The sequence below is a fragment of the Vulpes lagopus genome, chromosome 14 (assembly GCF_018345385.1).
Source record: "Vulpes lagopus strain Blue_001 chromosome 14, ASM1834538v1, whole genome shotgun sequence".
Lineage (NCBI taxonomy): Eukaryota > Metazoa > Chordata > Mammalia > Carnivora > Canidae > Vulpes > Vulpes lagopus.
In genome coordinates, this window is record NC_054837.1 from 9,577,789 (window position 1) to 9,604,522 (window position 26,734).

The 26,734-nt window shown below is 52.9% G+C and overlaps 1 protein-coding gene across 1 annotated transcript in view; it reads right to left on the reverse strand.

Moving 5' to 3' along the window:
- The window catches only part of HIC2 (HIC ZBTB transcriptional repressor 2), a 33,237-nt gene extending 7,058 nt beyond the window's left edge, over positions 1-26,179 (reverse strand). The window contains exons 1-2 of the mRNA XM_041729457.1: positions 26,118-26,179; positions 1,486-1,583 (exon numbers count right to left, since the gene is read on the reverse strand). Of these exons, the coding sequence (XP_041585391.1) occupies positions 1,486-1,511 (26 nt within the window). The 5' untranslated portion in view covers positions 1,512-1,583; positions 26,118-26,179. The remainder of the gene's footprint in view (positions 1-1,485; positions 1,584-26,117) is intronic.
- Positions 26,180-26,734: the final 555 nt, after the last annotated feature.

A 26,734-nucleotide genomic window follows, 5' to 3' on the forward strand; every position in this document is an offset into this window, starting at 1 on the left:
CACAGGGGACTCAAAAATGACCACCAGGGGACTGTGAAGCACTGGGTAGAAGCAGGGACTGAGGTGAGCAGAAGCTCCCAGGTGTGCTCACTTTCCACATGGGCATGCAACCTCCCAGCTTTTAGGACAAGCTAGAAATTGAGATTTTTCAGCTTAATCTCTCAATGTCAAATAAAGGTTCTTTTGCCTTAAATACCATGTGGGCCAAATCAAATATGCAGCCGCCATTTGTGAGCTCTGCTCTGCCCTGGGTGTCTTTCAAATTCCGGTGGTTTCCCAAGCTTTCGGATTTGTCAACCTCACAGACCTACCTTTAGTATTCCAGCCATAGTCCCTTGCCAGTGCCTGCTCCCATTCCATGAGGGCCTCACCCCCCCTAGAGGGCCCTGAGTACCCCAGCCTGGGTCTCAAGGTGCTGAGCAGAAAAGCGGGCCTGGCCAAGCCCCTGGCACTACCATGGCCCTGGGAAAGGCAGCCAGCTGGCCTTGTCAGACTGGCGCAGACACTAACTGATGTCATTAATAAACACACAAAGGCCTCTGCCCTCCACGGGAACGTTGCAGGTGGGCTTTGTAATAGCATGCACATGGGTCTCTGAGAGTGGGGTGCTCTGACCATGCATCCACCCAAATGAGCAGCAGGATCTGAGGCACAAGGTGTAGCTCATTGCTCCCTCCAGCCCCTCAGGGAACATGCACCCTCCCACAGGCAACTGTGTGCCATGCAGCTGACAAGGGTGCTTTAATGTCCTTTGGCTCAGGGCTCAATCTCTGAGCCTCGCTCAGACTGCTCTGAGCCTCGCTCAACCTGGGACCCCTTTGCCTCTACCAGTGGACCCAGCCAAGTCCTGCCTCTCTTCGGGAAGAGATCACTGCCTTCCTGTAACATAAACACTTCTCACACCCCATTGCCCCACGCCTGCCCTCATTTGCAAAGACAGAGGAAAACCCTAATAACCACACACATGCCAAAGTGGCCTTAGGAACTCACTGTGAACACACATGGGTAGACAGCCACACGCTAGCACTCAGGGCCTAACAGGAGGCCACAAACACCCGCTGAGCCAGCCCAACCTTACAAGACTGCTCAGCTGGGGCTCAGAGGTGAGAGCCCAGGTCCTGAGGGAACCTATCCTCTGCCACTCTCTGCCCCTCAACCAGCCAAGCAAAGACAAAGAGCCCAAGGCACAGTTTCCACCCAGTCCCAGGAAATGCAGTGTCAGCCCCACCAGCACCCAGGGTGCTTGATGCTCCCAGACTGGCAAGGGGACAGGCCAAGGGAAGGAGGCCCTGACTTATAAGAGCCTGTGAGCCACAGCAGCCGCTCCTCTGCAGGAAGAGGGCAGCAGGGCCCCAGCCTCCCCTCCATGCTACCCAACACTGTGTGCACACAAAGGACCAGACTGAGAACTGCAGGTCTTTGTGGGCCACCCTCCCCCATACTTCCCCCTCCCTCCATCCTGCCAATTCCCCCTCCCCAGCCTACCGGAGTGCCAGGGGCCCAGAAACCATGTGAGCAGCAGCCAGCGGGGGTGGCCTCCTTGAGCGCGTGGCCTCCCTGGGGGTGCATCAATGCCTGGTCACCTGGGAAGCAGAAGATGGACAGGGTCACCTGGATTGACATCAGCAAGGGAGGGAAGGAAGGACAGTGAAGGGGAAGGCACCTGGTGGCCCTGGAGCCCTCACTCCCAGGAAGGTCTGGGATCTCTCTGGCTGGGACGCTAGGGACAGCCAGGCAGGGGACAGCAGCCACAGTCCACAGCAATCAGGCTCAGTGGTAGGGCAAGTCACAGGTCTAGAGAACTTAGCAGGGCTGCACTCTCCTCCCACCCAGGAGATTTAGGATTTAGGGTACTCTAAGGGCCACCGAGGCCTGTGGGGAGCTGGTGGCAGGCACATTAATTCCTGGCGGGCAGGCATGGTGGCAGGAGGCCTGGGCAAGGCCCTTCTCAGGCTGGCCACATTTACATAACAAAAGGTCAAAATTGGAGGCACTAGTGCAATGGGCTATTTATAAGAACCAGTCTCAACCGCTTCTGGCTCTCCTGCCTCCTTCCCTTCCAGATCTGCTCCCACTGTCCCCCTCCCTGCCCAGAGGGCCCAGCCCCCTCCTGCCCAGCCCAGCCTGACCACATGGCCTCCCCTCGCAGGAGTTTCTTCGCAGGAGTTTCTTCGGGCCTGGCCTTTCAATACCAGCCCGCCAAAGCAGCTGGCAGCTGCTGCCAGATGCAAAGGGTTTCCCCTCTGCCCACCCCCTCCCCAAGATACAGGTCCCCAGGGAGGGGGATCCTGAGGTTCTGGCTTTTTGCACCCCACTCAGCAAGCCTAGGCTCCCTTGGAATGGAGCCAAGGGTGGGGGCGGAGGCCTGCAGCAGCCTGGAGCCCATCCCTGCCTGCCCTTCCCCCACCCCCAGGGCCAGGGAGGCTCAGCAGGTCCCTCAGGAATGTGACCAGACCCGGGGTGCGGGGTGGCTGAGAGGCCTCAGCTCCAGCCTGCCAGCTGTCTCTCTGGCCCCTTGCACAGCTCTCCTCTCATGGGGTGGCCTGGGGCGTATGGGGGGAAGGGGGGGCGGGTTGGTCCAGGATCCCACCCATGGCCCAGAGGGCAGCAGAACCAGATCTGTTGGTCCAGAGAGGTCTAAGAGTGTCTATTTCTACATTTAATGAAGGCGGCGCGGCCTGGGCCCCTTGCTTGTGTAGAGAGTTCAGGCCAGAGGTGGCCAGCAGGACAGAGTAGAGCTCAGCCTTAGGAAGGGGGCAAAGACCATCTCAGCACTGGTGAGAGCAGCCCTGAAAAAAATGGACAGAGAGCCAGAGCGATGTGTTCGAGCCAACCAGATGCCCCCCACAGAGCCCTGTGCCACCTGCCTGCTCCCCACCGGATCTCAGGGCACCCCAAGCCCTGCTGGGGCACGGTGTCCACACAGTGGCTTCTAATTTAGCACTTACCAGACCCTGCATTTGGGATTACTTGCCCTTGTCAGAGAGCCGGCCAACAACTACTGAACCACATGCGAGGAGTGGGGCTTCCATGGGTACCCACTGCTCCAGCCCTGCCAGCCACGTCACCAGCCATGGAAAGGCACAGTGACTGACCGAGGTCTCCCAGGTTGAGTCATACAGGACTTCTCAGGCCCAACCTCCCTACAAGGACTCCACAGGGCAGGGCTGAGTAGCCTTCACTGTGTCCTCCACTGAGTGGGACCACAGTAGAGCTGCCCTCTGAGAGTTCACAGCCAGTACGATGCCACCCTCCCTACCTGCCTTCCACCCCAGGTTGGGGCAAGCGAGGGCCACCATGGGGGCTGTAAGTGCCAATGCAACCTCACCACAGGTGAGAGGGTGCCCACTGCTTCAGGGCTAGGACCCCTGCAAAAGCACTGCTCTTTCTTCCCAGCAAAATAGTCACAGCAGAGGCCTCTGCCCAACAGCGCAACACTGGGTATAGAAGCAGCTGGCACCTACACTGGAGAGGCCACAGCCTCAGGGGAGGCGGGGTGCCAGGTACCTAGAAACATGGGTGTGTGGGCTGGTGCAGTAAGCTGGCAGTGCAGTACCCCACTGGGGACAGGGGCTGGTGCCCAGCCCTGGCAGGAGCCCACAGGCTGGGATGAAGATACTGCCTGGCACCAGTCCCTGGCACCGAGGAGCCCCCTGGCAGCAGGCCCAGGCAGCGGGCCTATGGCCCCAAGGATCCACACTCAGCTCAGAACCGTTGCCTGCTGGAGCACTGGCTCTGGGAAGACCAAGATCTGGGGCAGTGGGATAATCAGATACTCCTCTGAAGCCAAGACCTTGCCATCTTAGGGGAGCAGGGGATGAGACCCTGGCTAGGCTGGCCCTGGGGAAGGGCAGAAGGAAACACAGTCCCTGGGGAAGGCCAGTTCTTGTGAACACAGAAGCTGGGGGAGAATGAACAGAGAGACCTGGCTATGTAACACCTGGGTTCCCTTCCCAGGTCCTTGTTTACAAAATGGTCCACCCCCACCTACCCAGCTAGGCTGTTACGCAGAGAACTACACAGATCTCTGCTTAATTCTCAGGTCCTTTCCTCCCCTTCCAAGTCCCTGACACAGAAAAGCCAGAGGTGCCCCCACGTAAACACTGAGGGTGAGGACACCCCAGATTTTTAAAATATACACCCAGGGCACCTGGTGGTTGAGCATCTGCCTTTGGTTCAGGGTGCGATCCCAGGGTCCTAGGATAGAGTCCCATGCTGCGTTCCTTGCGGTGGGGGCAGGGGCGGGGTGGTGGTGATGGTGCTTCTCCCTCTGCCTATGTCTCTGCCTGTGTGTGTCTCTCATGAGTAAATAAGTAAAATCTTTAAAAATAAAAAATAAAATACACATCCAGGGCGCCCGGGTGGCTCAGCCAGTTAAGCATGTACCTTTGGCTCAGGTCATGATCCCAGAGTCCTCTCGGATTGAGCCCCATGTCAGGCTGCCTGCTTGGTGAGGAGCCTGCTTCTCCCTCTCTCCCCCACTCATGCTCTCTGTTGAGTACGCTCTCTCTCTCTCAGATAAATAATAATCTTTTAAAAATAAATAAATAATAAAAATAACACACCCACCCACAGGAAAGCCAGGCCCACAGAGCTGAGCCAAGAGAGCTGGCCGAGCTCCCTGCACTCATCTGCTGCTCCTTCCTATCTACCGTCTTCAGCTACAGACATGAAATTCCTGGCCAGCCAACACCATTCTATGGAAAGACACATCTTGGGGGCATGACCACCAATCAATAAACGAGATTATCTCTGGGGGTAGCAGGTGGAAGTACAGGAAAACTGTAAATTCTGTATGTTCATTTAATATTCAAAATATAAAATAAATATATATTACTTTAAAAATCCTTGGGGTGCCTGGCTGACTCAGTTAAGCGGCTGCCTTCATCTCAGGTCATGATCCTGGGGTCCTGGGATCGAGCTCCACATCAGGCTCCCTGCTCAGTGGGAAGTCTGCTTCTCCCTCTCCCTCTGCCATTCCCCTCGGCTTGTGCTTTCTCTTTCTCAAATAATAAAATCTTAAAAAAAAATAAAGCTGGTGGAGAATGGATTTTTATTTAAAAAAAATAAAATAAAATCCTAAAAGGAAAAAAAAAGACGATACTGATGCACAAACATGATAAATCTCAAAATCATGATGCCAAGGGAAGAAAACCTTACACAAAAGAGTACAGATGCACAATTCCATTTAAATTAAGTTCTAAGTTCTAGAGGGACTCCTGGGTGGCTCAGTGGTTGAGCGCGTCTGCCTTTGGCTCAGGGCGTGTTCCTGGTCCCAGAGATCGAGTCCCACATCGGGCTCCCTGTGGGAGGTCTGCTTCTCCCTCTGCCTATGTCTCTGCCCCTCTCTTTCTGTCTCTTATGAATAAATGTTTAAAAAAATATTTAAAAGCTCAAAAAAATAAAAATAAATTAAGTTTTAGAAAAAGCAAAACTAGTCCATGGTAGAAACAAAATCAGAAGAGCCTGTGGAGGGTGAGGAGCTTTCTGGGCTAAGGAGGGCTCTTCATTTTGGTAGGCGTTTGGGTTAAGGTAGATGTACTCTTTGGTCAAAACTCAAGGGGTCACCTGATATTTGGGTACCATGTTGCATACAAATTTTTATCTCATATTGAAAACAAAAATTCCAACTTCTATTCCAAAGAATAGAAGTTTCCAGAGGACATGCCGTTCTCAGCAGCTCACTACCAGCTAACATTCACTCATCCCAGGCACCTATAGGAAGCAGCTCATCAGGGCATAGTAGTCAAGGCACAGACAAATCCGTGTCCCTCCTGATTCTAACCTGGCTCAGCAGCCCTTGTGGTCTTCAGTAGGTAGTCAAAGCCTAAGGCCAAGGATACTCCTGAGATTCCCTCACCCTACCCCGCAAACACACACCAGACAAAAGGCCAGTGAGGATGGTGGAAACAGGGCCCCCATGCCCTCCTGATCCATGGAACAGCACCCCACTAGGAACCTCACTTGCCCATGATCCCAGGCAGTCTACATGGCCTAAAGGGCTCATGGAGAAGCAAGAATGAGGCCACCTCTCAGGCCTCTTTTCCTAGCACCCTTACAAAAAGCAGAACATGCTCTGGCCCAACCTTTCAAAAGCCATGAGAAGATGTTTTAAAATAAAAGTGATCTTTAGGGAGCCTGGGTGGCTCAGTCTGTTGGGTGTCTGACTCTTTTTTTTTTTTTTTTAATTTTTATTTATTTATGATAGTCACAGAGAGAGAGACAGAGAGAGAGAGAGAGAGAGAGAGAGAGAGAGGCAGAGACATAGGCAGAGGGAGAAGCAGGCTCCATGCACCGGGAGCCTGATGTGGGATTCGATCCTGGGTCAAAGGCAGGCACCAAACCGCTGCGCCACCCAGGGATCCCAAGGGTGTCTGACTCTTGATTTTAGCTCAGGTCATGATCTCAGGATCATGAGATGGAGCCACACGTCAGGCTCCGCACTTGGCAGGACTTTGCTTGGGATTCTCTTTCTCCTTCCTCTGCTCATCCCTCAGTGGGCTTGCATGCACACATGCTCTCTCTCCGTCCCTTATAATAAATAAATAAACGAATAAAATTTTTTTGAAAAATAAAACAACAGAAAAGTTATCTTGGCTTAAACAGAGAGCCCAGGAGAACAATTCTAATCATCTATCTGATGGGAACTGTGCCAACTCAGCCTGGATACCCACCATGTCCAGAACCTGGGCTCCAGGAGGCCTGAGCATTCAGAACTGCTCTGGTCAGGGTGCCTGGCTGGCTCAGTCAGAAGAGCAGGTGACTCTAGATCTCAGAGTCATGAGTTCAAAAGTCCCACACTGGATATAGAGATTACTTAAAAATCGAGAAAAAAAATAGTAACTGCTCTGGTCATTCAACCTCCAGCAGTAGCCTCTGGAGATCAGGCTGGGAGCTTCACCTCCCTGGGCCTGGCAGCAGGCCCTGCATCCCCCCTGGAGACAGAAGAGTACATCCCTAGCCCCATGAGTAAGGGCCAAATCCAGAGTGCCATTTCACAGCTGGCAATCCTAACCCTCATGAGTAATATGCTCCAGAAAGATGTCCCTTCCACCCAAGGCCTGACTTCCTGCAGGGAGGAACAACCCCTCCCCCCACCAGAGGCAACTGTGGGCATCTTGACTGCAAGGCCTCCCAATTTCGGAAAACTTCTCCACCTTCCTCCCAAACAGGAGGGTGGGCCCTAAAGAGAAAGGTGATAGGGCAGCCCCGGTGGCTCAGTGGTTTAGTGCCACCTTCACCCCAGGGCGTGACCCTGGAGTCCTGGGATTGAGTTCTATGTCAGGCTCCCTACATGGAGCCTGCTTCTCCCTCTACCTATGTCTCTGCCTCTCTTTCTCTGTCTCTCTCATGAATAAATAAATAAAATCTTAAAAAAAAAAAAAGACGATAGACAGGAAAAGAGGCCCACTTGCCTCCCTTCCTTGGGCTGGCCTCTTGGCCCAGGACTCTTAGAAACTTTGTCACCACCACCCCTCTCTGGTGCCCACCCCCTCACTTCCTTGAACAGGACTTCCCACAGCAGTCTTGGAGCTATGCTGGGAGACAGGAGGAGCTCCAATCAGCCCACCCCAAAATACCCAACAGGAGACTGTCTTTCCTCCCTAATCACCTCCTGGCAAGGAACACCCAGACAGAAGTAACAGTGACATGGGAATCTTCTAACCACCCATTGCCCACCCAGGGCTCCACTGCCAGGTAGGAGACACAAAGTGTACCAAGCAGAGAGGCAGTGCTGGACAAAGTACAGCCAGCCACAAAGCAGCTTCCACACCCACAGGGGTTTAGCTCATCTGTGTCAGAAAGGGTCCTAAACATGCTGGCTACTGTCCTCAAGCCTGAATCTGAGGTCAGCATCGGCCTGAGTCACAGCTGACCTGCATTGGTCACCTGGTACTCCAGGTATGGCCCTAACAGGTGCCTCTTCCTTGAGGCCTGGCCCCACCCAGGCTGAAAGAGAACAGTTTGAGGGCATGGTGGAAACAATGTGGAAGGTACAAACAGCCTAGGATCCAGAAGAACTCAAGACCCAGCCTCCAAGCCAACAACCAGCCCTGCATGGTCAGAAGCCCGAGACTGTGTTCTCCTATTCTGATGGCCTGGAATCCTTCTCTATATCCCTCTACCCGCTTTTTTTGGAGGGGGGGGGGGGACTGGCGAGAGGGGCAGAGGGAGAAAGAGAATCTCAAGCAGACTCCCCACTGAGCCCACAAGCCCCATCAGAGCCCAAGACGGGGCTCAATCTCACAACCCTGAGCCAAAAATCAAGAATCAGACGCTCTACTGACTGAGCCATCCAGGTGAGAAATCCAGCCTCTATATCCCTCTTCTCTGTATTGCTCCATGAAGTCTTACCCATCCCTTCACCAGGAGCCTTTCTCCCCTTCACCTATCCACCCAGGCAGCATCTCAGTCTGCCTCCTGGGGAAGAGTGGGGTATTATCTCCACGTCCAGGAACAGATGAGACAGCAAGGTTCTGGGGGTTAAGGAACTTGCACAAGGTCACAAGAGTAAGCAGGTGGCAGAATGAGGACTCAAACGCCTGATCCAGAGCTGAAATCACGCTCTCCTCACTCCAACGGAAAGATACCACACACATCCCATTGTTGGGCAGGGACGTGACTTACAGGAGCACCGCCTTCCATGCAGAGCCAGAAGGGTCTTGGTCTCCACCTCCGCCCTCATCTCCTCCTGCCCACCCACCAGCCACCTGCCTGTCACAGCAGAGCCTCACCTGGGCTGCATTCTCTTGATTGCAGTATATAAGATCAGCCCAGCTCCTTCAATACCTTGAGGCCAGAGAGAAACTTCTGGCTACGAGTAACAAGGTATCCACCCCCCACCCCCCCAGCATGCAGTCTGCTCTGGGTACCTAGGTTGTGCCCGCTGCTCTTCTGAGAACACCCCTGGCCTCCATGACCTCTCTGGCCTTTCCCTCCAGGCATGGGCTGGTGGTGGGTGGGACTCAGTGCTCTGGGCAAGCCCAGCCGTGTAATCCAGCCCAGACCTGGATGCTGGCCAGCAGCTCCTGGCTCTTCTCCCAGACCATCCTCCTGGAAAGCAACAGGCTCTGCGAATGCCAGGAACCCAGCCCTCCCTCCGACGCGGCTTCTACGAAATAAACATTTGGGTTCTACTCAGTGCTTTGGTGATATGATCATCAGGGACCCTGTGTCCACATCCTTCTCTGCCCCTCATGCCCCTCGTCTATCCACCAGCTCACTCTGAACAGTACAGGAAATGGCATCTAGCCTAGCCAGACTTTGAGTCTGTCCTGAAATCCCTTCAGGCCCCACCGAAGACCCCATGCTGCCCATGAGAGGCCAACTCCTGTGTGGGCCCTGACCACCTGCATCTCTGTGCACCTCCATCTGAGAAGTGGGCCAGTTCCTGATAACTCAACACTGTGAGGAAAGGCTAGAAAGTGCAGCTGTGAGGAAAGCCCTGGCAGGAAGCTCCAACCGGTCAGGACCCATGGCTTGCAAACCTTGCTTCTCCAGGGCAGCCATGGGTTTTCTCCCTCTCTCAGGCCTACAACCATCCCATCTCTCCTGGCTTTGGAGCCAACCAGAAGCGAAGTCAAGAGGCCTTGGGGCCTACAAATAGATGTCCCCTCCTGGCTCTGACACAACTGGCTACCTGGCACCAGGAAAGGCACAGGGCAGGGTCCCACCAGAGAGCAAGATCTGGCAAGTGTATCCCACCAGGCCAAGCCATATGTGCCACTGGGTAGAGGCAGATGAGCACCAAAGAAGGGGATCAGCAATTTAAGATTATGATTATTACAAAAACTATGCTCACCTCCAGGCTCTCTCCACCACATTGCACTCCCCTCAGGAAGGGCCTGAGCTATTGGTGAAAGGCTCTCTGGCAGCAACAGAGCAGAAGCCTGGAGGCAGGGAGCACCCATAGGAGGGTAAGCCCAAAGGAGAGCACAGCAGGGGATATCTGCCATCCCCATCAGGTAAGGAACAAATGAAAACCCAGGAGCTACTTTAATCAGGAGGCACCAAGGCCCCAAGGCACTGGTTCCTGTAGCCCTAGAGCCAGTTCCCACAGGTTCTGCTCATCATGGGGCATGGTCCATGGATCAGCAGCTGTAGCTATAGCAGCACTACTCAGGATCTCACAAGAAATGTAGCTGCTCAGGCCTGACTCCAGACCTAAAAACCAGAACTTGAATTTTAACCCTTCAGAACTCGCATGCACATTCAAGTCTGGGAAGCACTAAGGTGGGTCATAAGCTTTCTACTGCCCAGAAAGCCCAATGTTCTACAAGTAGTAAATGCTCAACCTCTGGGTATTAAGAGGAAGGAGAGAGCTCCCAAAGGGAAGACGTAAATATTTCTCAGGCAAACAAGCCAAGAGAGTAATTAATAAAACAGTGGACCTGGAGAGTGCCTGGGTGGCTCAGTTGGTTGAGCATCAGACTTGGGCCCAGGTCATGATCTCACTGAGCAGGAAGTCTGCTGCTTCTTCTCCCTCTTCTTTGCCCCTCTCTCCATTCGTGCACATGTTCACGCTCTCTCAAATAAAATATTTTTAAAAAAACGGGGCACCTGGGTGACTCAGTGGTTGAGTGTCTGCCTTTGGTTCAGGTTGTGATCGCAGAGTCCGGGGAGCAAGTCTTGTATCAGGCTCCCTGCAGGGAGGCTGCTTCTCCCTCTGCCTATCTTTGCCTCTGTGTGGCTCTCATGAATTAATAAAATCTTTAAAAATAAATAAAATTTAGGGATCCCTGGGTGGCGCAGCGGTTTGGCGCCTGTCTTTGGCCCAGGGCGCGATCCTGGAGACCCGGGATCGAATCCCACATCGGGCTCCCGGTGCATGGAGCCTGCTTCTCCCTCTGCCTGTGTCTCTGCCTCTCTCTCTCTCTCTCTCTCTCTGTGACTATCATAAAAAAAAAATAAAAAATAAAAAAAATTTAAAAAAAAAATAAAAATAAATAAAATTTAAAAATCTTTTTTAAAAACAACATAATAAATAACAGCAACAACCAACAGTGGACCTGGAACAGGAGACAGAACGTGGCCAAGGACAGGAGCTGCTGGGCCTGCATGGTAGGCAGAGACCTTAAGGGAGGAGACAAACAGCAAGGCACAGTGGTAAATAGGTGGAAATTCCACAGGTGAGGAGCTAAAAGGCACCCAGAAAGCCTGGGCAGCCATGCTGGAAGACACTATCACAATCATCTCACCTGCCCTGGGGACACCCTTCAGATGAGATAACTAAGTCCCAGAGGCAGAGATTTCAGTCACAGCTGAGTCAGAGAGCTGCAACTGCCCACCCACCGCTCCTAGAAAGAAACTCCCAACTCCACAAATTCAAAATCAATCCTAGTAGCTAACAATGTTTTAAGCTAAGGACTCTGAAATAATTAAAGCCAAACATCTCATCTCATACAAAAAAATATTTCCTGACCAAAAAACAGGAATAAGGGCACCCAGGTGGCTCAGTCAGTTAAGGGTTTGCCTTCAGCTCGGATCATGATCCTGGAGTCTTGAGGTTGAGCCCTGCATGCGGGTCCCTGCTCAGCAGGGAGTCTGCTTCTCCCTCTCCCTGCCACTCTCCCTGGCTTATGCTGTCAAAAAAATAAAATCTTCAAAAAATAAATAAATAAAATCTTCAAAAATAAATATATATACTTTTTTTTAACTTATTGAGAGAAGGAAAGAGCACGAGAGGAGGAGTGGGCAGAGGGAAGAGGAGCAGACTCCCAAGGAAGAGGAAGCCTCAAATGGGGCTCAATCCCAGGATCCTGGGATCAAGACCTGAGCTGAAGGCAGATGCTTAACAGACTGAGCCACCCAGGCACCCCTAAATAAATCTTTTATTTTTTTAATGATTTTATTTATTTATTCATGGGACAGAAAGAGAGAGAGAGAGACACAGGCAGAGGGAGAAGCAGGCTCCATGCAAGGATACCGATGTGGGACTTGATCCTGGAACTCCGGGATCACACCCCGAGGGGAAGACAGATGCTCAACTGCTGAGCCACCCTGGCGTCCCAATAAATCTTTTTTTTTTTTTTTTTTTTAAAGGGCAGGAAGAACTACCTCTCAATGTAGGTGGGGCAGTCCTTCCCAAGAAAGGGCAGTTGACAACCCTTCACGCACATGGTCGCCGTGGTCTAGTCAAAACTCTCAAGGCAAGCTGGCATTAAGGAAGCAATGCCCCATGACGCGACACGACCCTCCTGGCCAGGATAACACTGAGATGGCACCTTAAAGGGGAATTAGAGAAAAATAAAACGATGCCAGATAGTAATGATGGGGTTTAATTAGCTGGGTGAAGACTAAAAGGGTATTTTTCCTGAGGAGGAAATAGGAAGGTTAATATTTTAGAAAACCAAGAATGAGGAGCACCTGGGTAGCTCAGCTGGTTAAGCATCTACCTTCAGCTTGGGTCACAATCCCAGAACCCTGGGATTGCGCCCTGAATTGGGTTCCCTGCTCAGTAGGGAGCCTGCTCCTCCCTCCTGCTTGTGCTTTCTCACTATCTCATTCTCTCTCAAATAAACAAAATCTTAAAAAAAAAAAAAAAAAAAAAAAAAAAACAAGAATGAAAACATGCAAACCCTGTGGTCCAGAAAATGTACTCCTAGGTATACACCAAGAAGAATCTACCCACATGCTCACCAAAACCCAGGCAAGCATGTGTACACGGCAGCCCTGTTCACAGAAGCCCGACACCTATAGGACAGAGGTGGCTGACGGTATAGGGACTGTTACCCAGCCATGAGTAGGACTGACCATTTGCACAAGACCATACATATCTGCCTTTTATAGGTGAAAAACAGTTGACTGTTGGTAATATCACGTGGTTTAACTTACATGCACATAGATGAGTCTCTCAAGAAAGACCTTGGTCTTTTTTGACCAAAGAAGCCAGACCCAAAGAGACTATGTGGTGTGATTCCATTCTTAAGTTGGAAGGCAGTCATAAGCCAAGGGTGAGGGAGGAGTTAGGGGAGGACAGGAGGTGACTCAAAAGAGTCACAAGGGCCTTCTGGGGCTGTGTTTCTCATTCTGAATGTTGGTTACATACACAAGTATGTCCATCTGTGAAGAACCCTCAGAGCTGTCATTCACAACTGCACACATTTCTTATGTACAAAGTCCCATTTTAGAGGAGTGAACTCTGCAGACCAGCCAGGAACCTACAGAAAACCTAGAAACCACCATAAAATCAGTATCTACCATCCAAAGTAACAACAACCTGGTGACAGTTTTTTAAGATTTTATTTATTCATGAGAGACACAGAGAGAAGGCAGAGACATAGGCAGAGGGAGAAGCAGGCTCTCTGCAGGAAGCCGGATGTGGGACTCGATCCTGATCCCAGAACTCCAGGCTCACGCCTAAAGCCTAAGGCAGACGCTCAACTGCTAAGCCATCCAGGCGTCCCCCTGGTGATAGTTTTTAATCAGCCTAGTTTCTAGCTGATACTTCCACGTAGAGGAGGAGTTCCAATCAGGCAAGCCCATAAGAGAAAAGGAAATTCAGAGCGGCAGGTGAGAAACAACAGGATACATTCCACCAACGCCTGAGCAGGTCCCAGGGCAGCCAGCTGGGTACATCAAAGGGAGGAAGCCCAGAAGAAACTAGAAGAGGCCCTCCGGAATAGGAGGTCAAAGGGAGCTGCTGAACAGAAGGAAAAGCCCCCTTGGCTCCTGTGTGATCAAACCCAATTTTCAAACAAGTGGCTCAAGGAACTACAGCCAAAGATCAAAGATTAGAATATTTTAATCAAAAAAAAAAGTGGGGGGAAAATCAAGTAGAAACACCATGGGCACCCATTAGTTCTTAAAGAGACATTTTTAGATTTTATTGATTTATTCATGAGAGACACACAGAGAGACACAGGCAGAGGGAGAAGCAGGCCTCCTGAGGGGAGACCAATGTGGGACCCAATCTCAGGCCCCCAGGATCATGACCTGAGCCAAAGGCAGATAATCAACCACTGAGCCACCTAGGTGTCCTAAAAAGCCAATTTTTAAGGATAAAACTAGGGAATTTTTATACACAATCTCACACTCTACAGCCCTGTGCCTAAAAAGCCTCCAGGTATGGCACCTTACAGAAGATGTCTCACATGTCCAGCAAGTCTCTTGCAGGGTCTAACAGAGGAGAGGGCCAAGAACTCAGAAATGGAACTAGACAGAGATCCACTCTTGAGACTTAAGGAAAACACTCCTGGTGTCACACGACTTTTTTTTTTTTTTTTTAAGGTTTTATTTATTCATGAGAGATACAGAAAGAGGCAGAGACACAGGCAGAGGGAGAAGAAGCAGGCCACATGCAGGGAGCCCGATGCGGGACTCGATCTCAATCCCGGAAATCCGGGATCACGCCCTGAGCCAAAGGGAGATGCTCACTGCTGAGCCACCCAGGTGCCCCTCACCCAACTTTTAAAATGGAGTCTTGGCTGGGACGCCTGGGTGGCTCAGTGGTTGAATATCTGCCTTCGGCTCTGGACATGACTCTGGGGTCGGTCCTGGGATCGAGTCCCACATCGGGCTCCCCGCATGGAGCCTGCTTCTCCCTCTGCCTGTGCCTCTGCCTCTCTCTGTGTCTCTCGTGAATAAATAAATTCTTTAAAAAAAATAAAATAGAGTCTCAGGACACTTGGGGAGAAGCAGGCTCCCTGCCTGTGTCTCTGCCTCTCTGTCTCTCATAAATAAAATCTATAAGATAAAATAGTCTCACTGGAAGTTGAAGGATTGTTTATCATTACGAAATTCGGTTTAGACACAGAAAACAGGGCAGCCCAGGTGGCTCAGCGGTTTAGTGCCGCCTTCAGCCCATGGCGTGATCCTGGAGTCCCAGGATCGAGTCCCAAATTGGGCTCCCTTCATGGAGACTGCTTCTCCCTCTGCCTGTATCTCTGCCCCCCTCCTCCCCATGAATAAATAAAATCTTTTAAAAGAGAGAGACACATGAATAAATAAATAAAATCTTTTTGTAAATAAATGAATGAATGAATGAATGAATGAATGAATGAATGAGAAAGACAGGGGATCCCTGGGTGGCTCAGCGGTTTAGCGCCTGCCTTTGGCCCAGGGCGCGATCCTGGAGTCCCGAGATCGAGTCCCACGTCAGGTTCCCAGCATGGAGCCTGCTTCTCCCTCCTCCTGTGTCTCTCTCTCTATCATGAATAAACAAATAAATAAATATTTAAAAAAAAATAAAATATTTTTAAAAAGAGAGACAGAAAACAAACAGGCTTCTAATACCTGGAGTAGACCCAGCAGTGGGGTGAAAATGGGAATACTTGGGAGGCAACAAAAATCCTGCCCTGAAAACACCTGAACCCCCATTGGCAGGCTGCATGATGACGTGGAGGGCGATGCCACTTCAGACCATTCCAAATGGTGACAGGATTGCAGAAACCACAGCTACATCCAGCACTTCAGTGAATCTCCAAATAGAGATTAATGCCCAGCTTTGACTGCACAAAGAACAAACTCCAGCCAAACCCCGCCAGCCCAAGGATCCAGACAAGCCCACGGTGGCAACAAAGAAAAGCTAGGGAATGGTTAATCCACAATTCAGAAGAGTGGTGATTTCTGGAGGTAGGGGAAGCAAGAGTATATACTGCCCACTATACCAGTATGTATACATATGTAATTTACACGCTCATTAACACATTTGTAAATAACCTGGAACACAATCTTCAAGTCCACTGAGAAAGCTGGCATGCTCTGTGCAGGAGTACCGAAAAAAGGGGAGACAGACAAGAGGAGCAGGAGCTGGATGAGACCTTCTAGATCCAAGGAAGTGCCAGAGACTAAAGTTGTGGGATACTCACTGAGCATCCCTCATGTCACTTGACCCTGAGACACCCCCTCCAACCTCCAAACACTGCAGGGCCACACAGCTAGGCAAATACGGCAACAAAATGCCAAGAAGGGCTTTGGAGAGTTCAGTCCTACTGGAGACACCCAGAAAGTACCACCCTGTCCTAAGAGAAGACAACAGAAGCCAGGGTCTCCATACCTGGGAGGTCAGGTGTGCCTCACCCAACAGGAGGGAAATCCCACTGTGATTTCCAAAGGACCGGACAGGAAGGGCAGTTAATGCTCTTCTAAGTGAAAATATCAAAGTCTAGCACAGATCTCCCCTCTGCAGCCTCCACCCCCTCCAATTCGGAGTCCAATCAACCCTGAGTTATCTTTTTCAAACACCGATCTCATCCAGTCACTCCCTGCTTAAAGTTTTCAACGCATTCTCGATGCCTGGATAAAGTCCACACTCCAGCCTGGCCTACAGGTTGCTTCCCAGAGGGGCCTTGACCCACCTCTCAGCTTGGCTGGTCCACAGTCATGCCTGAGTGGCCCTCTTCTGCGAAGCCGGCCCTTTATTACTCCCAGGACCCGACGTCAGCATGAGCTGCCCAGCAGCTTCCTTCTGCACCTACCCTCATCCTCAACCAGGCTCCCAAGATGAGGGACCCTATGTCCCACTAGCCCAGCAGCCACAGCTGCACTGGGCATGGAGCAGGCCTTCATAAAGGTTTATTAGGAGAGTAAATACTGGGCAGGAAGGATCAGTGCTGAGAAGAGTGAAATAATACATGAGAGAAGGGACGCCTGGGTGGCTCAGTGGCTCAGCATCTGCCTTTGGTTCAGGGCATGATCCCAGGGTCTCAAATCGAGTCCCACATCAGGCTCCCTGCAAGGAGGGAGGGAGGCAAGTGTCTCTGCCTGCGTCTCTGCCTCTTTCTGTGTGTCTCTCATGAATAAATAAAATCTTTAAAATCTTTTTAAAAAATAAATCTCTGTAACATCTGACTTAATAGAAGAGGCTAGATTCTCATATCTATTTCTACACCTAGTCTACTAAGATATGTAGTTTTGATTTAAGTCTCTGAAGAAATGTGACTTTACAGATAGAAGGAGGAGTATTTTAATAATCCTTTCAGCTAATCATGGCTCTTCTACATTGATATTATAGTGAAACTTGACAAGCGATGGTCCCTTAAAAGTTGCAACTGAGGGGCACCTGGGTGGCTCAGTCAGTTAAGTGTCTGCCTTCAGCTCAGGTCATGATCTCAGGGTTCTGGGATGGAGCCTGCATCAGGTTCCGAGCTCAAGAGGGAGTCTGCTCGTCCCTCTCCCTCTGCCCTTCCCCGCCCCTTGTGCTCTGTCTCAAAGAAATATATTTTATAAATCTAAAAAAAAAAAAAAAAAAAAAAAAAAGTTGCAATGGAGACTGAAATCGTATCCATGACTATCTCACATTCAGTTACGCAAAAATCCACTGGTATTCACCGCACTTCTATCCACGCAGGATTGTGCAACATCAAGCGCTGGTCATTTGGAAAATTTTGGTTCACTGACTTGATCAGATCTTCCCAATGCTGTCACATTTCATTATACGACACCAAAAAACTCCATGTGTTAATATCACCGCTGATCTTATCAGTGAAGGCTAAGTCAGGCTCACAGTGATGGATAAGAGTTTTCTAAAACTCTCATTTTCCCTTGAGGTGTTCTAGCACTGGCAACACATATCGTTTGTTTTCCTAAAGTGACAAAGCTTGCTTTCTTCATTTGAGAAAATGTCTGAACACATTCTCCAAGTCTGAATAACCACACCTTGTCTGTCCGTCGTTCTTTCAAGTAAAAACAATGTTCCATAAGAAAAAGCAGCTAGTTCAGAGCACAGCCCAAGCAAATGTAGTGCTTTCTGGAGACAAGAGCTGACTTCTTTTTCTTTTCTTTTTTTTTTTTTTTAATTTTTATTTATTTATGATAGTCACACAGAGAGAGAGAGAGAGGCAGAGACATAGGCAGAGGAAGAAGCAGGCTCCATGCACTGGGAGCCCGACGTGGGATTCGATCCCGGGTCTCCAGGATCACGCCATGGGCCAAAGGCAGGCGCTAAACTGCTGCGCCACCCAGGGATCCCAAGAGCTGACTTGATAGTAGTCATGCATACTCCCCATTTTGTCATCAATACAAAAAAGACGTGTGTACCCCAGGGTCTAGATTTACTACTCAGTCATCTCTACTGCCTCCCCAGGACACTCCTAAGACTGGCTATCTCTGTCTGGAGCACCAACATGGAGAACACAACTCTGGGCCATGTGTACCACCCACCACAGCTTTGCACAGGGCAAAGGCTGGTAACTTCTAAGTACTATGAAAACAGTCTTGGGGACCCCAAGCAGTCTGCAAATCACTCTGAGAAGGCTGACATGTACTACCTCAAAAATTTCTAACTACCCATTTTACAGGCAAGGAAAGTGAGGCACAGAGAGGCACTCTTCCCAAAACCACACTTGTTCACCAAATACTCTAAGAGGCAGGATGGACAGAAACTCTGAAGAGACCTCCAAAGGCCTGCTTACTCAGAGCTGGCAATGCTTCGGTAGCAAGCTGGGCCTCTCCCCTATGGGCCCTGGACTGACTGCCTCCGCCCTCTGGAGGCAGAGGTGGTCAGAGGGGGAGGTGGGGGAGGGGTGCTACAGGAAGCAGGATGTGCAAGCTCGCTGCCTGCTGGGGGCATGAAGTCAAAGTCCCCTCCTGCCCAAAGCAGCTAAGCCAGCCCTGCCGCCCTTATCAACGTCAACACATGCATGGAATGTGGGACTTTGGAAACAGTCCTCTCCTCTCGGCCTGTACCCCTCTGGTGCTCAGGTTCACCTACCACAGCCCAAGGACAACCCAAGCTCAGTGTTCAACCCACCTGCAGCCGGAGTCTAGTAGCAGTGAGAAAGACACCCACCAGAGGTGGCTCACTCAGGGCACCTGGTGGCTATGGCTTGGCCCCTCTCCTCATCGCCAAGATCATCCATCTACCAAGAAACAGCCTCACATCACTGAGAGAGGCCACCCTGCCCAGTCCCACACATCACAGCACCGCTGTGGTGGCCAAGCAACTCTCACTTGCCTGCACAGTGAGAATACCAAAGGAAGGAAAAGAGCCCAGCTCTGAGTTCCCAGGAACCCCCAGGCCATCCCCCTCACGATCTTCTGAAAGTGGTCAACAGAAGCCCAAGTTTACACAGTCCAATGTACCAGAAGGGAAGGGGTTGGGTCTGGAAGGATAAGGATGCCCAGAGTTTTCTGTCTGACCTCCAGTTCCTGGGGGGGAATGGGAAACGGACCTACTCACCAGGCTTGTATTGGTCCCTCCTCACTTTACAAGGAACTACTGTGCAGCTCCAGGCTTTTCTAAGCCAGCCATATGGCCAATCCCACTCAAAATGAAAACCTTGACTGTCCTCAGGCCCAAGCACTGCTCAGAGCCCACACATACATACATGTTCAAGGGTGCCACACACATGTGTGGTTGTGTTTGCTTTAATCTTAGGACTTCTCAAACAACGACGCCTGGGTGGCTCAGTCGGTTAGGCATCTGACTTGACTTCGGCTCAGGTCACAATTTTGGTGTTCTGTGATCAAGCACACCAGGCTGTGTGCCCAGAAGGGAGTCTGCTTGAGAATACTCTCTAGCTCAGCTCCCCACCCAATGTTCTCGTTCTCTCTCTCTCTCTCTCTCAAATAAATCTTTAAAAAAAGAACTTCTCTACCTGATACCTAACTATGTGACCGGAGACTGCCTAACCTCTCCGAGCCACTTGTACAGTGAAGGTTGATAAAATGATTGGCATTCCATGGGTTATGTTCAGAATTAAATTCGGAACACCTCCCACAAGGGCTACCATGGGGTAAAAGCCCCAAACGTGAGGCCCCGGCCCTCTTCTGTCTCTACTTTCCTAACATTCTGTCAGGAACTCTGTGGGAACCATCCTCCCAGTCTTCAAGTGGGAGCACCTGTCAGAAAGAAACCATCAGCCGTCTTCTACCGGAGGGCAGGGAAGTCCTGCGGCAAGGTAGGAGGCAGGTGGGATGAACAGACAGAAGAGCTGAGGCAGGAACACACCCCCAAGACCACTGGCTCTCAAGACAGAACCCCAGGGTCCACCTACCAACATGTGCACAGGCAGAAAAGAACAGAAAGGAAGGGCACCCTGCCTGTGCTCCCAGCACCATCCACTTCTTCCTCAACTACCAGCCCAGACTTCTTGCCCCCTCCTTCACTGCCCCAGCCCAAGCTGGTCTTCCTTCCCTACAGGACAGCACTTCCTATCCAGGACACCAACCAGAAGCACACAGACTCAGGAGCCTTGCTGCTCATCTCATTCCGTAAGCTGCCCAGAGCACGCAGGGCTGTCCCATGCTCTGTCTGCCCGTAGATATGCCCTAAATGCCAAGACACCTACTGTTCTGTTCTAGCAAAGAGAGCTGTGCCAGGTGAGCTAGGTCTTACCTGAAGCTCTCCCTCCAATTCTGCATACTCTTTCCTGGCCCCTTACACATCGTACCCAGATAACAATCCAGAAAAGCAACCTCAGGGATCAATCTCTCTCTCCCAGGGACCTTGAGGTCAAAGAGAAAAGCAGGGGCTCAGGTCCCAGAAGTCCCCAGCTATGGCCACAGGGGGCTCATTAGGGAGCCACAAGATCCCAAGTGTCACTATGTCAGGCCCTGCCAGGGCAGACAGACGTCAACCAAAGCCAAAAATGCAACCACAAAACCAGAACAGGTAAACTCTGAAAGCCAAGCAGGAGTAAGAGTCCTGGGGTCAAGGGCAGCAGGCGGCTCCCCAGGGGCCTCCAGGGGGATGACCCTTTAGTGCACACTGGCCTGGGGCCTTTCCCACTGCCACCAAGTAAGAGGGACCATGAAGAATAAATCCCTTCTGTATCTGGTGCTTCTCCAAGACCCTCGTAGCTAACCCAAGACCAATCCACTTTGTTCTGTAAATTCAGTCCCACTGGGCCATCAGAGTAAAGCAGTTCGGGACCACCCCAGATCATAACGCACTGGACCATCTGGGCTCACCACCTGATTGACTCTACTACAAAGATCAATCATCTGCTAAAGCAACAGTTCTCAATCTTGGCTGCACATTAAATTCATCTCTAGGGATCCCTGGGTGGCGCAGCGGTTTAGCGCCTGCCTTTGGCCCGGGGCTCGATCCTGGAGACCTGGGATCGAATCCCACGTTGGGCTCCTGGTGCATGGAGCCTGCTTCTCCCTCTGCCTGTGTCTCTCTCTGCCTCTCTCTCTCTCTCTCTGTGACTATCATAAATAAATAAAAATTTTAAAAAAATAAATAAATTCATCTCTAAGTCTTAGGAACCATGGATGTTAGAAATAGTCTGGGCTGGGCCAGCCTCTACCAGGTCCCAGATGATCCTTCTGTGCAGGACTGAGAACTAGGCCACCAGAAGGCAGGTCTTTTCCAGGCAGCACACGTAACAACACATATTTAAATGGGTCAATGTGTAGCACGCACCCATCACAAGGGAAGTACCATGGTGTCTACAGAGAGGCAGGCCACTGAGGCCAAGACCCCACCTTCCCAGCTATCAACCCTACTCTCCCTTCTTCATCATTTCAGAAACAAGAATTCACTTTGGAAGATCTTACAATCTTCCAAAGTAGCACAAGTGGGGGGACTACAAAGGCCATGAGGCATTCTTCCTCCTTCACGGGCCTATGACCAGGGTGATTAAGAGGCCAAGGGAGCTCAGACCCCAGTGTGGTGACGGGAACAATACCTCTGTTGGGGGGTGAGGGGAGGTAGTCACCTGTCTCAAGGCACTGGTGTGGCCCCTCCCCATACTCACCTGAGAGAACCCACCCACCCACAGGTGCTGCTGGGAAAGAAGCCTGAGGCCGCTGCAGCCTGGAACGCATGGGACAAGTCTGCACAGCGGCCACGCCCGTGTCAGAGCCAGCAGCCCTTCCATCTCAAGAGGCCAACTCCGCACCTGGAAGCAGCCCCCTAGCCAACGCCAAACACTGCCTTTCCTTAGTGGCCCTTGGAATAGCCATGGAATGGATGGTAAGAACTGGAAGTACAGCCCTGAAAGACTGGGCCACCTTCCTTTCCACACCCCGCTCTCCCTCCTCATCCATACTCTCCCTGCGCGCCCACGGAGGTGAATTACCCTTAAAGAGGAAATAGGCTCCCACCATAGGCTACGTATCTCAGCAGCAAGGCCCTTTGGCATAGATGGCTGCTGTGTCCCCTCTCACTAACAGAAGGCCCTGCTCTGACCCCAAGGCCACACTCCCCGTCTCCTCCACCTACATGGGACATTACCATAAGAAACATGAAAACTGAGCAGTTTGAAGGAGGAGCTCTGAACCTCTTCCTGACTGTCCCAAGCAGGTTCTTAGGTTCGCTCTATGCAGCCCAGCTGCACCTCCCTGAGCAGAGGCACCCCAGCCTGGGCCCTTCCCTCCTGGACTGTGACAGCCCTGGAGTTACCTCTTGGCTTTCCTTCCCTTATCAAGCTCAGTGGGGGCACACATACAACCCCAACCCCCACCTGCTTCTCTTGCTTTGCCACTCCGCCCACTCCAGGCTGCAGGAGCTCTCAGAGACCTCCCCCAACCCAGGTCCCTATCCCTTGGGGCAAGGCCCCTCCCAGCAGGAAGCACAGGCTGGCTGTGCCAGGCAGAGTCAAACTGGCCCGGCCTGTTTGGAAGCCCCTACGCCTGAGTAAGGATCCCCTTGGGGAGGGGGCTGTCAGCTTAAACCTCTCTAAACTCCGCACCACATGGGCCCTCACAAAGCCCTGGAGTCCAAGGATGGGCCCTCCATTCCCAGCCTGACCAGTTGCTTACTAGCAGCCCCAGCAAGTTATGTAACGACCCAGTTGAGTCTCATTTACCAATGTGTAAGAGGAGACTGACTACCCTGTGTGCTGCTCTGGAAGGATTCCGAGAAAACTCAAGTGTGCCCCTACCTCGACCACTTGTTGGCAAGGCTGTGAGCACCAGTATGATCCAGCTGAGCCGCAGGGGCTGGGCACCACGCCCCTGTTTGTTCTCAGAAAATCTTGTTGAAGGAATAAAAAGCTTGTGAAAGAACCTCACAGGGTACCTGGCATGCAGAGGGTGCTCCTATGCTAGCTTCTCTAACACACCGCATCTGCAGGCTCAAGCTCTTGCCTCAGGGCTCTCCTGTCTCCCCTGCCACACTCCACACTGCCACTGACTTTCAACGCACTCCCCCCTAAAATCCCTCTCCTACAGTCAGCCTGAACCCAGCATGGTGTCCGTGGCTCTCTTCCAGCCCAGAGCTGGCCCCTTCCTCCATGCCTTGCAGCTACAACAATCCCCATAGTGCCCTCTGCACTCCATACAGCACCGTGCCAGTCCTTATCTGCCTATCTTACCATCGTTTGTGGGCCCGTCTTCCCCAGGCTGAGCTCTGGAGGGCAGTGAGACATGAACGTAAACTCAAGTTCTGCTCCCATTTTGGACATGGGGACCCTAAGGCTCAGAGTCAATCACTGTCCAAGGTCACACAGAGAGTAAACGGCAGAGCCAACGTCCCACTCTAGACTAAGTCCCGTTCCCTCTCCCTGTCCTCCAGGAGTCCCTCATGTGAGCCACACTCCGAGAGGCAGGAGGGCAAGAAACTGACTGGTTTTTCTTCTCGATGGTGAAAGCTGCCTCCCAGGTGGCAGAAAGAGGAAGACCCCCCACCCCCTCGGTGATCAGGTCCTGGGGGCAATGGCCCTCAGCCCCAGTGGGCAAGGCAGCAAGCTATTGGGTGGGGCTGACAGCTTGAGGCCAACAGGCCAGCAAAAGGGCAACACCACAGGTCCCCTAGGTAAACTGAACTTTATTCCTTCCTCACTCCTCCGACTCACCAGAACTGCCCAGCCAGCCCTTCTCTGGGGGCTAGCTGCTGATTAAAAGGCACTGCCCCCACGCCACCCCCCTCCCCCCACCAGATCTGACCCTGACACACAATAAGGACTCTGGGAAGGCAGCAGGCCTGTCAGCTCAATAATGCAAAACCCTGTTGCTCCAAGTCCACGACAGCTGACTTCAAGTGGATCGGAGGCTGTGCTTATTAACAAAATGAGAAATCTGATCTATGGAAAGAAAACACTACGTGAGGATTAATCCAGGACTGCAGCTTGTGGAGAAGGCTGGGCTGCTGGCCAAGACAAGGGAACGAGGATGGGATCGTGCCTACCTGTCCCCAGAGCAGGTACTGAGCAGCAGGACAGAACGCAGCGCCTCTGCCCCACCTGCACTGCTTCTTCTCCTTCCAGCAATTGCAGCAATCATTTCAGTTTTGCTTTAATTAAAGGCCTGGCTCCCTCGGGCTGCTTCTTCCTCTATGCAAAGCCAGCAACCAGAGGGAGATTTTTCTTTTCAGGAATCGCTTGTAAAAGCTGGGTGACTAATCTACAAGTCCTAACAACTGGCAGGAAAACACTGCAGGGAGAAATTCTGGGCACACACCAGCACTCTGAGTCAAACGGCCAGAGAAGCTGGGCAAGAGGCACTCAGCAACTCCCCCAAACTGGTCTGCAGAAAGCCAGAAGCCAAGGGAAAGCAGACCAACCTGGGAGTTCTGACCCTGAAGGTAGGCAGGCAAGTGAGGAGCTCCCTCCCAGCCTTCCGAGTCTACTGCCTGCCCATGGGACCCAGAGATTTTCATAAGCCTAACTGTACAGGACCAAAGGTTCACTCCAAGGCACGTCGACCAAGTCCTGGGCCAAAAGACTCAGTTCAACCCCCAAGTATCAGCTTCCCATCCCCCCCTTGGTACTAAGAGCCCGCTAAACCAGCAATCTCACCACACAGCTTTGTCTCTGGAGGCCAGCCTGAGGCCAGCCCATCTGCTTTTTTTCAGACCACTCCAGCAACCCTGCTCTGCTAAGTGTACACTCTCTCCTTGAGCCAGGGCTACAGACCAGCCACATGGCCTGTGCTCCTGAAAATGTCTGCTAAAAGGGCCAGGGAGTCCAGAGTTGGCAGATGGGAATGGAGGGGAAGAAGTAAAGCCAGGAGCCAGGAAGCATTAAATGCTAGCTCCAGAAAGGTCCTGGGTTTGAGTGACCTAGCTCCATCCCTCCATCCAAAGTCCCTGGAGAAGTGCCCCAAGTTCAGCCTAGAAGCTCTGGAGGCCCCTCCACTACCTGCCAGCTCTCCTCCCCCCAGCACAAGAGGCACAGCAATCCCCACATCAGTCAACAATCCACCGCCACAGGATTCCTATGGGCAAAGCTCTGCCCCTCCCCCCCACCACATATGTCAGAGGGGTGGCCTCCCTGGGTTACACCCCTCCTGCTGTTGAGGGGGGAAGCCAGGAACCTAGCTTTCCAGATGTGCTTGGCAACTCCTACTAGAAAAGACACTGGGGGTGGAGGGGATAGAAGACACGGATAAATAACTTCAGAACCATTCCAACCCATCCGGATCAGCTCTGGGCTCCCTTCCCCAGGCAGTCCCACGCTGTTCTGGGTGGGGCGGCTGGGCTTATTATCTGACCTCGTTCCCTCCTCTCCATAAGTCACTGCCCCCCAGGAAGAGGCATCCCTGCCTTCCCCCCCCCCCACACCTACCCTCCCCACCGAATAGGTCTATGTGAATATGAACCATCTTGGTAGATAAACAGAGAGTGACAAGCTGGGGCTCTTCAGCCCCCCCCTTCCTCTGCCAGCCGGTCCCCTCCCCCTGCCAGCCGACCCCCTCCCCCAAGCCCATCTCTCTTCCTGCCAAGTGGCTGCCTACACGAGAGGTCTGGGGGCAGGGCAGCGAGCCCACCAGCCGCAGGGCCTGGCCCTCTGGGAGCGGCCCCTCCAAGGCCAACGCTGCCCCTGCCCCGGCCGGTCTTCCTGCGGGGAGGGGGCAAGAAAAGGGACCGCAGGCAAAGGAGGGCTGGAAAGAGCAAAATCTCCCTCCGAGGGGCGGCCGCGGGCGCAGGGCCGTTTGCATAATGGAAGCCCGCCCGCCTGTCAGGCAGCGCAGCTCGCCCGACGCTATTCGGATTAGATTGCTAATGAAAAGGCACAAAGAGCCGGCGCCCGCTCGCCCGCCGACCCCCGCTCCGCAGACCCGCGCCCCGGCCTGGCGCGGCCCCGGGGCTTTGTGCCCAGGGTCCCCCGCCGCCCGCGCCCCGCCGGGCACCGGGACCACAAAGCCGTGGCAGGCTGCGACCGGCCGGGGGTCCGCGTGCGCCCCCGCCCAGCCCCGGCGAGCGCGCGCCCGCCCACGCCCCTCTCCCCGGGGGCGCGCCCGCCCGCGGCCCCCACCCGCGCCCCCCGCTGCCCCACACCGCCTCTCACCTCGTGTGCGTCGGCGGCGGCGCTCCGCCCGCCGGCCGGCCGGCCCTGCCCGCGGCCCCTCGTCTGCGGCGCCCGTCTCGCGCCGCCTGCGCCCGCCCCGTCCGCCCGCCGCCGGCCCGGCTCGGCTCCCCGCCCAGCGCGCCCCGAGCGCCGCTCACAGCCGCCCGCCCGGCGCCATCTTGGAAGCTTGTGACGTCGGCGCCGCCCGTTCACCCCTGACCCACATCTGAATGGGCGAGCGGCGGGGCGGGGCCAGGCGGGACGGGGCGGGGTCTCGGCGTGGGCGGGGCCTGAGAGGCGGGGCGGGGCTGGAGAGCGGTCCGAACACTGGGCAGGGCGGGGCGACCCGCCTGCTGGACGGCGCCGTGGGGGAGGGGCGCGCGGAAGAACCGGGGACCCTGACCGTGGGCGCCCGGGCCGACCCCGACCTCACGTGCAGGGGCGAAACTGAGACCGCACCCCCGAAACGCCCGGACCGTTCCCCCCACGGGGGAGGGGACTCTGGACCCCCACCGGCCCACGCGCAGCTCGCACACTCAGCGCTGACCCGCTTCGAGCCTGATTCTGACCCCTCGAAGGCCCCCATCAGGAACCCCTAGCGACCTGCGTGCGCCCCA